General features: G+C 45.5%; 1 protein-coding gene across 1 annotated transcript in view; it reads left to right on the top strand.

Annotated features, from left to right (window-relative positions):
- Positions 1 to 13,714, top strand: part of LOC147663187 (centrosomal protein of 76 kDa-like) — a 131,485-nt gene that overhangs the window by 35,539 nt on the left and 82,232 nt on the right. The window contains exon 2 of the mRNA XM_086950605.1: positions 10,335 to 10,490. Coding sequence (XP_086806731.1) covers positions 10,335 to 10,490 — 156 coding nt within the window. The remainder of the gene's footprint in view (positions 1 to 10,334; positions 10,491 to 13,714) is intronic.

Here is a 13,714-nt window from a genome sequence, read left to right as displayed (position 1 = left end):
ACCGTAATATGTATATTAAGTGCTAATGCACTTTTCTTTGGATTAAAACAACATTGGTTCTTGTCTTGTAAATAGGACCACTTTAATCTCTATGAAAATCGAGGAAGCAGAGACCTTGAGCCTGCAACATCTGGTTGAGTAAATAAATCAGGCCCGCCTCACGAAAAAGGTAATGATATGTACATATTAGGCTGGAGTAGTGAATGTGAATTATTGTAGGATCGGTCAAATGACCACCTTGTTATGTCTTTAGGTATTAATTTCCTAATCCTTGGAACAAGAGTGAAGATATTACCACCTTGTCCTCCACTACCATTGGGTAAGCCATTTTCCTTACCATGGTACACTGCGATACTTGAATGCTCGCTAATGCAATGCAACAGCTTGACACGTATACTCACTTTGTTTCAGGGCTTGTGTTACTCCTTTGGCTGTCCACATTTGTAGTCCTGATGAAGACTCGCATGGCCACGGTTTAATTTGCCTTAAGGCCCCAAGACGAGTCGAAACGTCGACGCTTTAGAATTTCTGTCCTGGATGGTGTAACACACTTTATAGTGCAATACAAGCTTGGAAGCAATGTCTCCATCTAATGTAAATTGTGTTTAGAATCTACAATACACGCCAGGCCATTTAGAAATTGTCTATTGTGCGAATTTATTGCATTTATATATAAAATTGTAAATTTTACTCTATGTTCTTTTTCTACTTTTCTATTAAGCACCCTACATTTCAATTTTCGGCACATTCTTCTTTGGGCAACCAAAAACTTTTTATATATTGAGATAGCCATGAATGCAATGAATTAAAAATTGCCCTGAATCTAGAATTACTGCTGTTGCTTTTTTGCTTTTTTGTATATAAACAATCATTGAATGAATTGGGCTGATCTGTTGGACATGTCCCACAACTAAGAGAAGGTTTAAATAATCATTTGATTTATTTGTCTTGAGTAAAATAATAGTCTGAGACCATTGTTTTTGAATAACAGTTGTATTATTGGGCGTCACAACTCAAAATAATAAATCCCTGGCTCCATGTATCTCAGACGGAGCCTGCGTTAAAGGCGGACAGATATGACCTAGGGGCCGGAGGAGTGATGTCCGCGCTATATGATCCTCGGATTGTGGTTACCCTGATGGGCCCTACAGCACACACGGTGAAGCTTTGGCACCTACCATCTGCACGTTTCAAATGTCAGAACACAATCACGCAGATGACACCACTCTGGGCATCGCGCCGTCTCGGCAGACTTTGTAATAGCAAAGGGTTTGGGGCCTGGGACCACATAGGAAATCGACGATAGACGACATTTACAGACAAGGTGAAATCCTCACTTTTGACCAGCTCGCGGCCCAATTCAGTTTGGTGGAAACGGAACGCTTCCGACATCTACAAGTTACTCACGCCCTGCGTTCGGTACTACCGGCGGAGGGACGGCTACCAGAATACACCCCTCTGGAGGATAGACTGCTTACGGAACATATGCTTAAGAAAGCGACCTCATTGGTTTATCGTAAGCTAATTAACAACATGCCTGACCCCATGGACGATTTTGACGACTCGGACTGGCAAACTGCACTTTCCTCGTCTGCGGAGGTTGCTATATCATCACGACTCCGACTGGTGCAGTTGAAAGTCTTACACAGAATATACTACACTAGGGTCACACTACATAAGATAGGAAGAGCCATACACCAATATTGCCTGAGAGGTTGCGGAGAAGAGGGGACGTTCTATCATACTATTTGGGAATGCCCCGTGATTGCTAATTACTGGACCCAGGTAATGAGAACTATATCTCAAGTGCTGCGAGTTTCGCTGCTCCCTGATTCACAACGGTGTCTATTGAACGTTTGGGAGCCTAATGACCTCAGTAACCACCAGCAGGCATGGGCAACGCTAGGTATTATGTACGCTAAAAGAAATGTGGCCAAGGCCTGGGGTTCCACAGTACCACCTGCGCTTAGAGATTGGAGCGCGGATTTGGACTCCGCAATGGTTGCCGAAAGGACAGTATAATAGGAAATGTCCGAGGAAGTGGGGGGCACTTTGGGGAGCCTGGAACGAATATAGGGGGGACATTTGTGAGCCACCTCAGTTAGAAAGTGACTCGGATTTAGATGGGTAGGGGAGGGGGGAAGGGAGTGTCCAGGTAGGTGGGGCTTTGCTGCTGAGGCATGCCAATTATGATACCTGTTTCTGTTTGCAAGCTGTAATGTATCCACCTAATGTTATCGCCTTTCTTAATGTATGATTACTAAGTGCATTGCAACCTTGAAAGTGTCCAATGTTTAATAGTTTTTTTATTTCTCAATGAAAAAAAAAATGAGGAATTACCAACAGGACCAGAGTAGCAGCTAGCAGCGTGGTCTAGAGCATGGGTACTCACAAACTTTCCCTCATTCTCTCCCCCTCTGTCTCCCTCCCCCTGTCTCCCCCTCCCTTCCTCTGTCTCCCACTGACTCCGTCACTGTGTCTCCCTCCCCCTCCCTGTCTCCCTCCCCCTCCCTGTCTCCCTCCTCTCCCTGTCTCCCTCCTCTCTCTGTCTCCCTCCTCTCTCTGTCTCCCTCCTCTCTCTGTCTCCCTCCTCTCTCTGTCTCCCTCCTCTCTCTGTCTCCCTCCTCTCTCTCTGTCTCCCTCCTCTCTCTCTCTGTCTCCCTCCTCTCTCTCGGTCTCCCTCCTCTCTCTGTCTCCCTCCTCTCTCTGTCTCCCTCCCCTCTCTGTCTCCCTCCTCTCTGTCTCCCTCCTCTCTGTCTCCCACCTCTCTGTCTCCCTCCTTTCTCTGTCTCCCTCCTTTCTCTGTCTCCCTCCTTTCTCTGTCTCCCTCCTTTCTCTGTCTCCCTCCTTTCTCTGTCTCCCTCCTTTCTCTGTCTCCCTCCTTTCTCTGTCTCCCTCCTTTCTCTGTCTCCCTCCTTTCTCTGTCTCCCTCCCTTCTCTGTCTCCCTCCCTTCTCTGTCTCCCTCCCTTCTCTGTCTCCCTCCTTTCTCTGTCTCCCTCCTTTCTCTGTCTCCCTCCTTTCTCTGTCTCCCTCCTTTCCCTGTCTCCCTCCTCCCTCTCTCTGTCGCTCTCCTCCCTCTCTCTGTCGCTCTCCTCCCTCTCTCTGTCGCCCTCCTCCCTCTCTCTGTCGCCCTCCTCCCTCTCTCTGTCGCCCTCCTCCCTCTCTCTGTCGCCCTCCTCCCTCTCTCTGTCGCCCTCCTCCCTCTCTCTGTTGCCCTCCTCCCTCTCTCTGTCGCCCTCCTCCCTCTCTCTGTCTCCCTCCTCCCTCTCTCTGTCTCCCTCTCTCCGTCTCTCTGTCTCCCTCTCTCTGTCTCCCTCCTCCCTCTCTCTGTCTCCCTCCTCCCTCTCCCTCTCTCTGTCTCCCTCTCTCTGTCTCCCTCTCTCTGTCTCCCTCTCTCTGTCTCCCTCTCTCTGTCTCCCTCTGTCTCCCTCGCTCTGTCTCCCTCGCTCTGTCTCCCTCGCTCTGTCTCCCTCGCTCTGTCTCCCTCGCTCTGTCTCCCTCGCTCTGTCTCCCTCGCTCTGTCTCCCTCGCTCTGTCTCCCTCGCTCTGTCTCCCTCGCTCTGTCTCCCTCGCTCTGTCTCCCTCGCTCTGTCTCCCTCGCTCTGTCTCCCTCGCTCTGTCTCCCTCGCTCTGTCTCCCTCGCTCTGTCTCCCTCGCTCTGTCTCCCTCGCTCTGTCTCCCTCGCTCTGTCTCCCTCGCTCTGTCTCCCTCGCTCTGTCTCCCTCGCTCTGTCTCCCTCGCTCTGTCTCCCTCGCTCTGTCTCCCTCCTCCCTCTCTCTGTCTCCCTCCTCCCTCTCTCTGTCTCCCTCTCTCTGTCTCCCTCTGTCTCCCTCTGTCTCCCTCTCTCTGTCTCCCTCCTCCCTCTCTCTGTCTCCCTCCTCCCTCTCTCTGTCTCCCTCCTCCCTCTCTCTGTCTCCCTCCTCCCTCTCTCTGTCTCCCTCCTCCCTCTCTCTGTCTCCCTCCTCCCTCTCTCTGTCTCCCTCCCCCCTCTCTGTCTCCCTCTCTCTGTCTCCCTCTCTCTGTCTCCCCCTCTCTGTCTCCCCCTCTCTGTCTCCCTCTCTCTGTCTCCCTCTCTCTGTCTCCCTCTCTCTGTCTCCCTCTCTCTGTCTCCCTCTCTCTGTCTCCCCCCCTTCCCTCCGTCTGTCTCCCTCCCTCCCTCTGTCTACCTCCCTCCCTCTGTCTACCTCCCTCCCTCTGTCTACCTCCCTCCCTCTGTCTACCTCCCTCCCTCTGTCTACCTCCCTCCCTCTGTCTCCCTCCCTCTGTCTCCCTCCCTCTGTCTCCCTCCCTCTGTCTCCCTCCCTCCTGTCTCCCTCCCTCTGTCTCCCTTCCTCCTGTCTGTCTCCCTCCCTCCCTCTGTCTGTCTCCCTTGCTCTGTCCGTCTCCCTCCTCCCCCACCCTCTGTCTCCCCCCACCCTCTGTCTCCCCCCTCCCTCTGTCTCCCCCCTCCCTCTGTCTCCCCCCTCCCTCTGTCTCCCCCCTCCCTCTGTCTCCCCCCTCCCTCTGTCTCCCCCCTCCCTCTGCCTCCCCCTCCCTCTGTCTCCCCCTCCCTCTGTCTCCCTCCGTCTGTCTCCCTCCGTCTGTCTCCCTCCCTCCTGTCTGTCTCCCTCCCTCCCTCCTGTCTGTTTCCCTCCCTCCCTCCTGTCTGTCTCCCTCCCTCCTGTCTGTCTCCCTCCCTCCCTCCTGTCTGTCTCCCTCCCTTCCTCCTGTCTGTCTCCCTTCCTCCCTCTGTCTGTCTCCCTCCCTCCCTCTGTCTGTCTCCCCCCTCACTCTGTCTCCCCCCTCCCTCTGTCTCCCCCCTCCCTCTCCCTCTGTCTCACCCCACCCTCTATCTCCCTCCCTCTGTCTCCCTATGACTCCCTCTGTCTCCCTCCCTCTGTCTGTCTCCCTCCCTCTGTCTGTCTCCCTCCCTCTGTCTGTCTCCCTCCCTCTGTCTGTCTCCCTCCCTCTGTCTGTCACCATCTGTTTCCCTCTGTCTCCCTCTCTCTGTCTCCCTCCCTTTCCTTCCCTCCCTCCCTTTCCTTCCCTCCCTCCCTGTCCCTTTCCCTCCCTCCTTCTCCCTTTCCCTCCCTCCCTCCCTCTCTTTCCCTACCTCCCTCGTCACCCTCTGTCATCTGACCCTGCCTGTGTGTCAGCCTGGGCTAAGGCAGCTTCCCAGGCACACACACACACAGCCGCACCCTGAGCACTTCACAGGTCTTTAAAATACCATTTGCATGGTAATGAGGCTTTGTTGTATTTCACCTCTTCTTAGGCCCCTGCAGCTCCACTCTGGCTATCGCTAGAATCGCCCTGCCCCCACAGAGCACCAGAGTCTCTCAGAGTCGCGCAGCTGCACAGACTCTTTAAAAAAAAATTGTTATAACACGGGTACGATGTCTGCAAGGTCCACGGCCGTCAAGGAAGGCTTGCCGGGCCGCAGGTGGCCCGCGGGCAGTACTATGAGTACCCGTGGTCTAGAGGCATTAGAATGAGGATTGACCACTGGTACCAGAAAAACCGCTAGCAGGACTACCTAGAGGTTTTAGAATGAGGGATCACTGATGGGACCAGAGAAGCAGCTAGTAGCACTGCTTAGAGGACGTAGAATGAGGAATAAAGTATGGGACCAGTGTAGTACCTAGCAGCACTGTCTATATTATTTAGAATGAGGAATTACCACTGGGACCTAAGAAGTAGTTAGCAGCAGTGTTTAGAGTACTTAGAATAAGGAATTACCGATGGGACCAGTGAAGCAGCTAGCAGCACTGCCTAGAGGACTAAAAATGAGGAATTATCACTGGGACCAGAGAAGCAGCTACAGCACTGTCTAAAGGACTAAGGATGAGGAATTTGCGATGAGACCAGAGAAGCATCTAACAGCACTGCCTACAGGACTAAGAATAAAGACTTAAACTGTAGGAATTACCGACTGGACCAGAGAAGCAGCTAGCAGCACTGCCTAGAGTACTGAGAATGAGGAATTGCCTCTTGTAACCTAGAAGCAGCTAGCAGCACTGAGGACTAAGAATGAGGAATTACCACTGTGACCAGGGACTTAGCTGCAGCACTGCCTAGAGGACTTTAAATGAGGAATTTCTGGTGGGCCCAGAGTAGTAGCTGGCAGTCCTATCTGGAAGACTTAGAATGAGAAATTACTAACGGGACCCGAGTAGCAGCACGGACTAGAGGCATTAGAATGAGGACTTAATACTAAAAGCAGTGCAAGGAAACTCCCTTTCAAAACAAACAACGGCACAAGAAGGACAGCAAACAAGGAGGCAACAGGTGGCCAACAAAAAGGAACAATCAGTGATTTCTGCTGAGAGGGAACCAAGCACCCAAAGGCAGGACAGATATACACTAGTCACCAACCAGAGCAAATGTATTTCGAAAGGTATTTCGAAAGGCAGGCTAAACAACCAACCAAAAGCCTTGGGGGTCTTGAAAGCCCATAGACTAAATAAGCATGCTTGCAGACAGCTCATGCGCTGTCTAGGCTCGACCTGAAAAGGCTTTGTCAATTTGGAATGCCTCCACATGGGCAATACAAAACAGTGACAGCTGCAATGCCCCTTGCACAAAAGTAAGAATATTAGTAATATGTCTGCCCACATATTAATCATTCAAAAATCAGCTTTAAATATATTTTGGAAATGCAGTCATTTGTCTCCAAACATCAGCTTGTGAGTTCTGATAATACACACATTTTTGTCTTGAATACACAGATCTGGCATTTATACATTAACCCAACAAAGAAAAAGGTTCTAATTTAGTAGGCAGTGATGCATATCGGAGAGCAGCTTACAGAAGCCTGGGGTACAGCAATGTGTATTTACCTAACACACAGACTAAATACAGCACAGGTGCCAGCAGCACTAGAACTTCCCCTGTTACAGAGATAATTATTGACATGTATCCATGCTCATGTGATTAACCAGGCTACCTAAACATGTTATTAAAATAAAAGCAGCAACAGATCTCTATTTACATCAGGTATTTAATTATTACAGTTAAAAATTCAAAACATGTAATAAATACTCTTACTACATTTGTGTTAATCTCTCCATATTAGCAGTTTGCATTTTTTGGTATTTACCTGCCCATATACATTGCGCACTGTCCCATTTGGTGTCCGCAGTTTTCAGACATTTTAGTTTGCTTTCGTGGTCAATTTGTCATCTTATTGTGCATCCAGGGCAAGAAAAAGAAGATTTCCATAATTTCTCATCCAAGGTTGTCTTCTTCGAGTTGGCTGTTACTTGTCTGGTCCACAGTTTATTTGTAGCCTGCTCCGAATATGGCTGCCCCCTGCAGCTTTTATTTTATGCTGGGACCACACCTTCAGTTTGAGGAGACTCTTACTTCCATTTCAAATCACACTTATGCTTGTCTTCTTCAAATAATGCTGTGAAAAATGGCACTTGAATTTCTATCAAGGAAATCTTTACTTCAAGATAAGTCTACGATTCAGAGACTGCTTTTCAGTAGTGTTCAGAGCTGCTTTTAGTGTTTAAGTGCATTTTTTCAATAATCTGGTAGCGTTTATTTTGTCACTCAGTCCAGATTGTGTTGCAGTTTGCTTCGTTTTCTCAGACCTACTTTCTGGACGACAGCTCCATGCTTTTCACATGGCTTTGTGATTTCACTCTAAGAGAGCCTTCCTGAGCCTTGGGGTCTCTGTGGTTCCTAATCCATTTCTTTGCAGTTCGACCATGTGCTTGGGCATTCGAAATTGATTTTGACAGTATGTTGACACTATGTAAGCATCATTGAGTTTGTAAGGGGAATTGTGGTAAAAGTGGGTTCCCATTACCCTTGGTTAATATTGATCATTCTTCTAAACCTGTGGTGCTTACTACTACACATTTTAGGTCGAAGCCTACCAGACAGCACAGCTCTCTACTCTGCAGTACTTTGCACCACTGCACTCTACGCCATTGCATCCTAAATCACTGCACTCTATGCCCCTGTGTTGTATTCTACGCACTACTGCTCTTTACTCCACTCTACTTTCCACCACTGAGCTCTACTCTTCTCTGCGTCACTGCACTCTAACCCACTGCACTCTACTCTGTACCTCTCTGTGCTACTTTACAGCAGTGTATGCCAAATGCACTGTATGGCAGTACACTATTCTACATCCCTCCACTCTATGCCACTGCACTCTATGCCAATCCACTCTAAGCCACTCTAATCTACTCTGTACCACTGCACTCAACAGCTCTGCACTCTAGTGTGAAACAATTACTCTGACACTGCATTATACGCCACTCTGCGCCATTCCACTATGTGCCACTGCAATCTACCCATGTCCACTCAACCCTATTCTGGGCCACAGCACTCTACACCACTTTACCCAAAATCAATACACTCTGTGCCAATCTACTCTGCACCACTATACTCTACGCCACTCTACCTTACACCATTTCATTCCAAGGCACTTTACTCTGCACCACTGTACGTCACTGCACTCTACATCACGCTACTCTAATCCTCTCTACTCTGCACCACTCTACTCTGCACCTTGCGTCAGTCCACTCTGCCCCACTGCATTCTATGCCACTCTTCTCTACACCACTTAACTGTATGCCGCTTCACTATACCTCACTAGTCTGTGACGCTGCACTCTACCCTACCCAAGTATATAAAATACATGACAATTAAATGTGTACTCCTACGATGCTACCCTAACTAGATGTACTCAAGTGTACTGAGCATGTATGTCGGTGTTAAGCCAAGAATCCCTCTAGGATAAAGTCCACCCCTTTACCTGGAGTGACAGACTGTGGGACCCCGTCTTGGTCTCGAGTTGGACACCCTGCAAGGGTTCTTAGACCACTGCGAGCTGGAGTATCTGCATGCCGGAACCTCAGCATCTCGCGTCTGTCTGTCGGCAGGGAAATCCTTATCTCTCGAATCTCTATGCAGTCTATCTTCACTTTATGTAACCCTCAGTCAGAGTGAAGCTAGCCTTTGTGGTCTAAACGGCTATGCAGGGCTTTGGTTTAATATCGGCAAACTCTGTTAATTTCCAAAAATGTATAAAGGTGAATGCTGAGTTCCGTGTTTTTTCCTTGAAATATTTTTGTAGGTATGCTATATTACCGAGTTTCCCAAAATTGGTTGAGGCATGAATGCTATATAGATATGATTATGAAGCAGTAACAACTTTACCTCTGTAGAACATCACTTAGGAAAACTGATGTGCTAAGAATGCACCTAGAATTAGTAATAACATGGGCTGTAGTGCAAGTTGTCATTATAGAATGTGGAATAGTCAGTAGGGATTTGTGTGTTTGCTACGATTTTTTCTGAATTTCATGCACGCAACTGCATATATATATTATGGTAGATTTTCACTCACCAAAAGGAGTTTGGAAAACCTCAAGTTACATCTTTTAGCTAGTTTACATTAGGATTTCCTGTATACGTGTGATAAGGGCTTTTGCCATTTCTGATAGGTTATCATTTGTCTTAATCTGAATTATGGTTTTTGTAATCTCCGGTTCAACGAACAGTCACCTGTAAATCATGTTATTGAATGTAGTAGGATTCCCATCACTTGTATCCGTTCTCTTATGGAGGTAATGGGGTGTTTCAGAAGTAGAAAAATGAGGCCACTCTAAAATATTAATTGTTGGCAAAACATAGCATGTCTTACTGGTACATCTGTTACTGTCCTTTTCTCTCCTTACATATTAAAGTCAATCTAAAGTGATCTTTTACAACAATTTTTTTAAAGTATTTGGCAGTCTAGAACGCACCTGCAAAGCAAAACCTGTTTCTGTACATAGATTTTATACCTGGTTGCCAGATTGTCACAGGTTTCTTGGAATAAGCAAAGAATGTTCATATCTCCAATGAGTATAGTAGTCTAATCTGCTTTAGGATTTTGCATCCTACTTTAGGAGTCTGAGTATTCTTAATTACAGCTGCTGCTGTCTGCAGCACTTCCCCTTCTGTACGTCCGCTACATAAGTAATGCCAAGTTGTGTGATACCAAAAGCAAGAGTCACTTCAAATTGTTTTTCGTGTTAGTATTTATTTTACTGCACAGCGTGTGATGTGAAATTTAAAACTGTAATATTTGTTGTATGGTATAGTGTACTTTTAAGTCTTTGCTCAGGGGTGTGATGACATCCAAAGTTTGCCCTCACACCCCACAACAAAGCTTGTAGCCCACACAGTATTTGAGTAACCACAGTGTCATAGAATATTTAAAGTGAAAATTCCTATTTTAGGCGTAAGCTGTGACTTGAAGTTTTGGGCTCTTGAGTGGCTATTTGGAACATTGAAGGCTGCTGATTGTGTAAATACTTTAATAAGACTGTAATAATTTTCTATTTTTCAGATGGACGTCCATGGCAAAATCCGTGAAGTTCTGGCAGAGACAATCAGCGAAGAGCTAAAGACAGAGAGCCATCATTTATCAGAAGAGGATTTGATGAAGGCATTGCGTAGACGCGGGATTATTGACGATGTTCTCAAAGAGCTTAGTTTTGTTAAAGTAAATAACCTATTTTGCCGCTGTCAATGTGCTTTGTTGTTTATTTACTGGAAAATAGATACATAGTGTAGCTTCGCTTGTTTGGAATCTTTTTTTCTCTGTCTCTTATCCCACCTGCCTGCCTCTTTTTTGCACCCACCAAGATGGCGGATGTGCGAGTACCCACAGTTCTGTCAGATATGTGACCGGATCCTGTGTAGAGGAAGGGTGTGTACCTACTGTTTCTGCAGGTGCACGAGTTGCTGATGCCTGAGTGGTGCTGTGCCAACATAGCATGATTTGTTCAAATGGTCCTGGTGGCGCGAGGGAGAGCACGCCGGGATTTAGGAATTCTCTCCAGACTGGAGAGTGGGTGGGGGCAAAGGAGGAGATTTTTTAAAATATATATTTTTTTTAAACTCAGAAGAAAGTAGCTGCACTCTTAATGAACATATTCAAAAGTGCCAAATATATTAAATAGTCATGATTAAGGAGCTAACTGGATTTAATGGAAACTCAGTTCATAGGATCATGTTGTATTCTTTATGGTTAAAAATAAAATATTAATCTGTGGCCATGAATGTCATTTTCTTGCCCCATATGTTCCAGCATCTCTGTTTCAGAAGGATATAAAGTCTGTTCCTACTCTCCGCCTATATTCTATTTCCTTTTGGCCATTTTTTTCATTTTTTTATTATGCTTTGTATTGCCATTTCCAAATAGACAATGTAGAGCAGTACAACCAGTACCAGATATACCAAGTATTGAGTACCTATAGAGTAATAGACTAAGCACATTGGGATTCATCATTGGATATAAACATGAGCGTATTCAACCCTCTGTGCATACACCTTTCCTTGCCTACACTTGCTATGGGAGAACAATGTCAGTTTATGGGTTGGAATTTGAAGTGCTTTTGCCCTGACTCCCCAATTTTAATATACTTCTGAGGACATTTCCATCCATTACAAATCGCGTTTTTCCAGAAATGTATTTTTTCCTTCATTCCTTGTAGCTGCCCGTTAAAAGTGGGTGAGTATGCATGTGTGAGGGTCAGGCAGGTATTAGTGTTCCTTCACTGCTGGGCGGTGTCTCTTTTGGGCTAACACCAGACCTGAGTCAACTAAAGATTAGACTTAGCAAGTCAATGTTCTGGGGTCTAGGCAATGAATGCCACCTGTTTTGGTGAAGTTGGCCATTTTTTATTTGGCTCTCTTTCCTCATACTTTTCATTTTATGTTGTATTTTTTCCAACTATAACTTTTATAAGAATCTTTTCTCTCTATGTGGTTCATTTTCGTACCCTCACTGGGTTTCCATTGTTAATCCAAAGGGTAATTATGTCAACAGGAGTTGCCGTTTTTACTGCTCAATGTCATAATGATTCGATATAGATACAATTCAATAGCTTCTTCCTTGTTTTATAAACTAATATTTTTGTTCACTCTCACCATGCTCTTTTGTCTGCATAACAGCTCTGTTTGTCAGTGCTAGATCTTCCCTTTTAATGTATACTCTGTATCTTTTATTTTATGTATGTGGTTGAAACACCACATTGTAGCCATTTCAGATCTCTCATCCCATGGTAAAGGGATCTTTGATATTGTGAATGCTGTAGTTGAGGCAAGACCTTGTCCCCTAATCAGAACCTTAGCATTGTCCTGATGACTTACAGGTAGGGCAGTGTTTATTGCAGATGATTGGAGATGGTCCATCACTTTGATGTTCTAACCTCAGATTTCCGACACACACTGACTGTGATTAGTGTACTTGCTGACTGAGAGAAAGGTAGTCGTACAGAAAACTTGAATGTGATTCTCTTAAATAATTGAGGGACAAGTGGGCCATTATATGACGCAACATCCTATTCATCAAAGGACTTTAGACTGAAAGGTTCTGCTAGAAGGATGAGGAGCATATTAGGGGTTTGAACCTTTATATACTCCTAGATGTCTGTTTGTGTCGCAGACAATCTATTTTCTGGCCTAGTAAGCCTTCTTTAGGTGATTTCAGTGTGTAGTACCTCTGCAGCCCAATTCCATCCTTAATGCCGCTCTGGCGATTCTGCTCTCGCATATGGCTGCCATTTTGTTACAGATGTGGATAATCCTAGGACCCTTGAAAGAACATTAGAGTTGTAGTTCCGAGAGGTGTGATCTACAAGAATGTTGCTCCATCTCCCGGAAAAGACCATCATGGGTCAAAATATGTTCTTCAGAACCAAATTACAGCGAAGTAATTCAGTGAAACAACAGTTTCAGCAACTTAGTTGCAGTGCTTTCTTAGTTGTAGTGTTTTTCATACAACATCTTACGTGGTGCAGCCGACCGGTTTAACATTTCATTTGAGACTTTGTTAATTTAACACTCACAAAACCATTCACTTGCTCTTTGCTATAGATTAACACCACTTGTGAGGAATGCCAGTTACTTTATTTTAAACACTTCTACGCTCTGCAAACCTACCTTGTCATTGCTTCCAGGATAATAGATCTATCCTTCAGTATACAGGGTTCAGAATTGCTGTGTGATTTTGTGGATCCAATAGTGCCTTTCAGCAAAATGTACCTATATAGAGAGTGTTGCCCACAAACAACATAGTCCCTTTTTGGATGCTATGGATCACACAGATGATAATTTCACATATCACAATTTTTTTCTCTGTGGTCTGCATCAATGTTAACCATCAACTTGATAAATTGAAACCATTTAGAAAGGTAGTTACTCCATCAATAGAATGATTAATGTTGATGAAAATTTCAAAAATCCCTCTCCGAGTCAATTAAGTGTAGTATAAAGATTTACAAAGTGCATTACAGTCCTGCTCTAGAGGTTTTTGTTACCTAACTGAATACTATGATATTACAGTTCTACACGGAAGTGGTATCTGCAGATGAAGAACCACCTCCCAACAATAAGTAGTAACCTTCTGTTAAAAAGTTAACCCAGTAAAACAGAATTTCTTCCCTTGCATTTTCAATCATGAATCTCTGTTTTGGTTTTGGATTGCAATAATTCTGTGTTCGGATTTTACAACAAGTGACAAGTTTTCTCTTTTTATTTAACTTACATTTTTAACCATTAAAACATCTGTTTATCTGGATACAACAAACTTTCTTTGCTGCCCTTTCCTTGGTTCCTGTGAAGCACAGCATTTTATTTAAAGTACACATCTTTTTTAAACTGCATGAGCGAGTATTATCTGATGGATCCACTTTCTCTCTTTCAGTGTGATGGAGAATAGAC

Source organism: Lissotriton vulgaris, unplaced genomic scaffold, assembly GCF_964263255.1.
Source record: "Lissotriton vulgaris unplaced genomic scaffold, aLisVul1.2 SCAFFOLD_2786, whole genome shotgun sequence".
NCBI lineage: Eukaryota > Metazoa > Chordata > Amphibia > Caudata > Salamandridae > Lissotriton > Lissotriton vulgaris.
The sequence above is the reverse complement of the archived record's forward strand: the minus strand, read 5'-3'. Positions and strand labels throughout refer to the sequence as shown.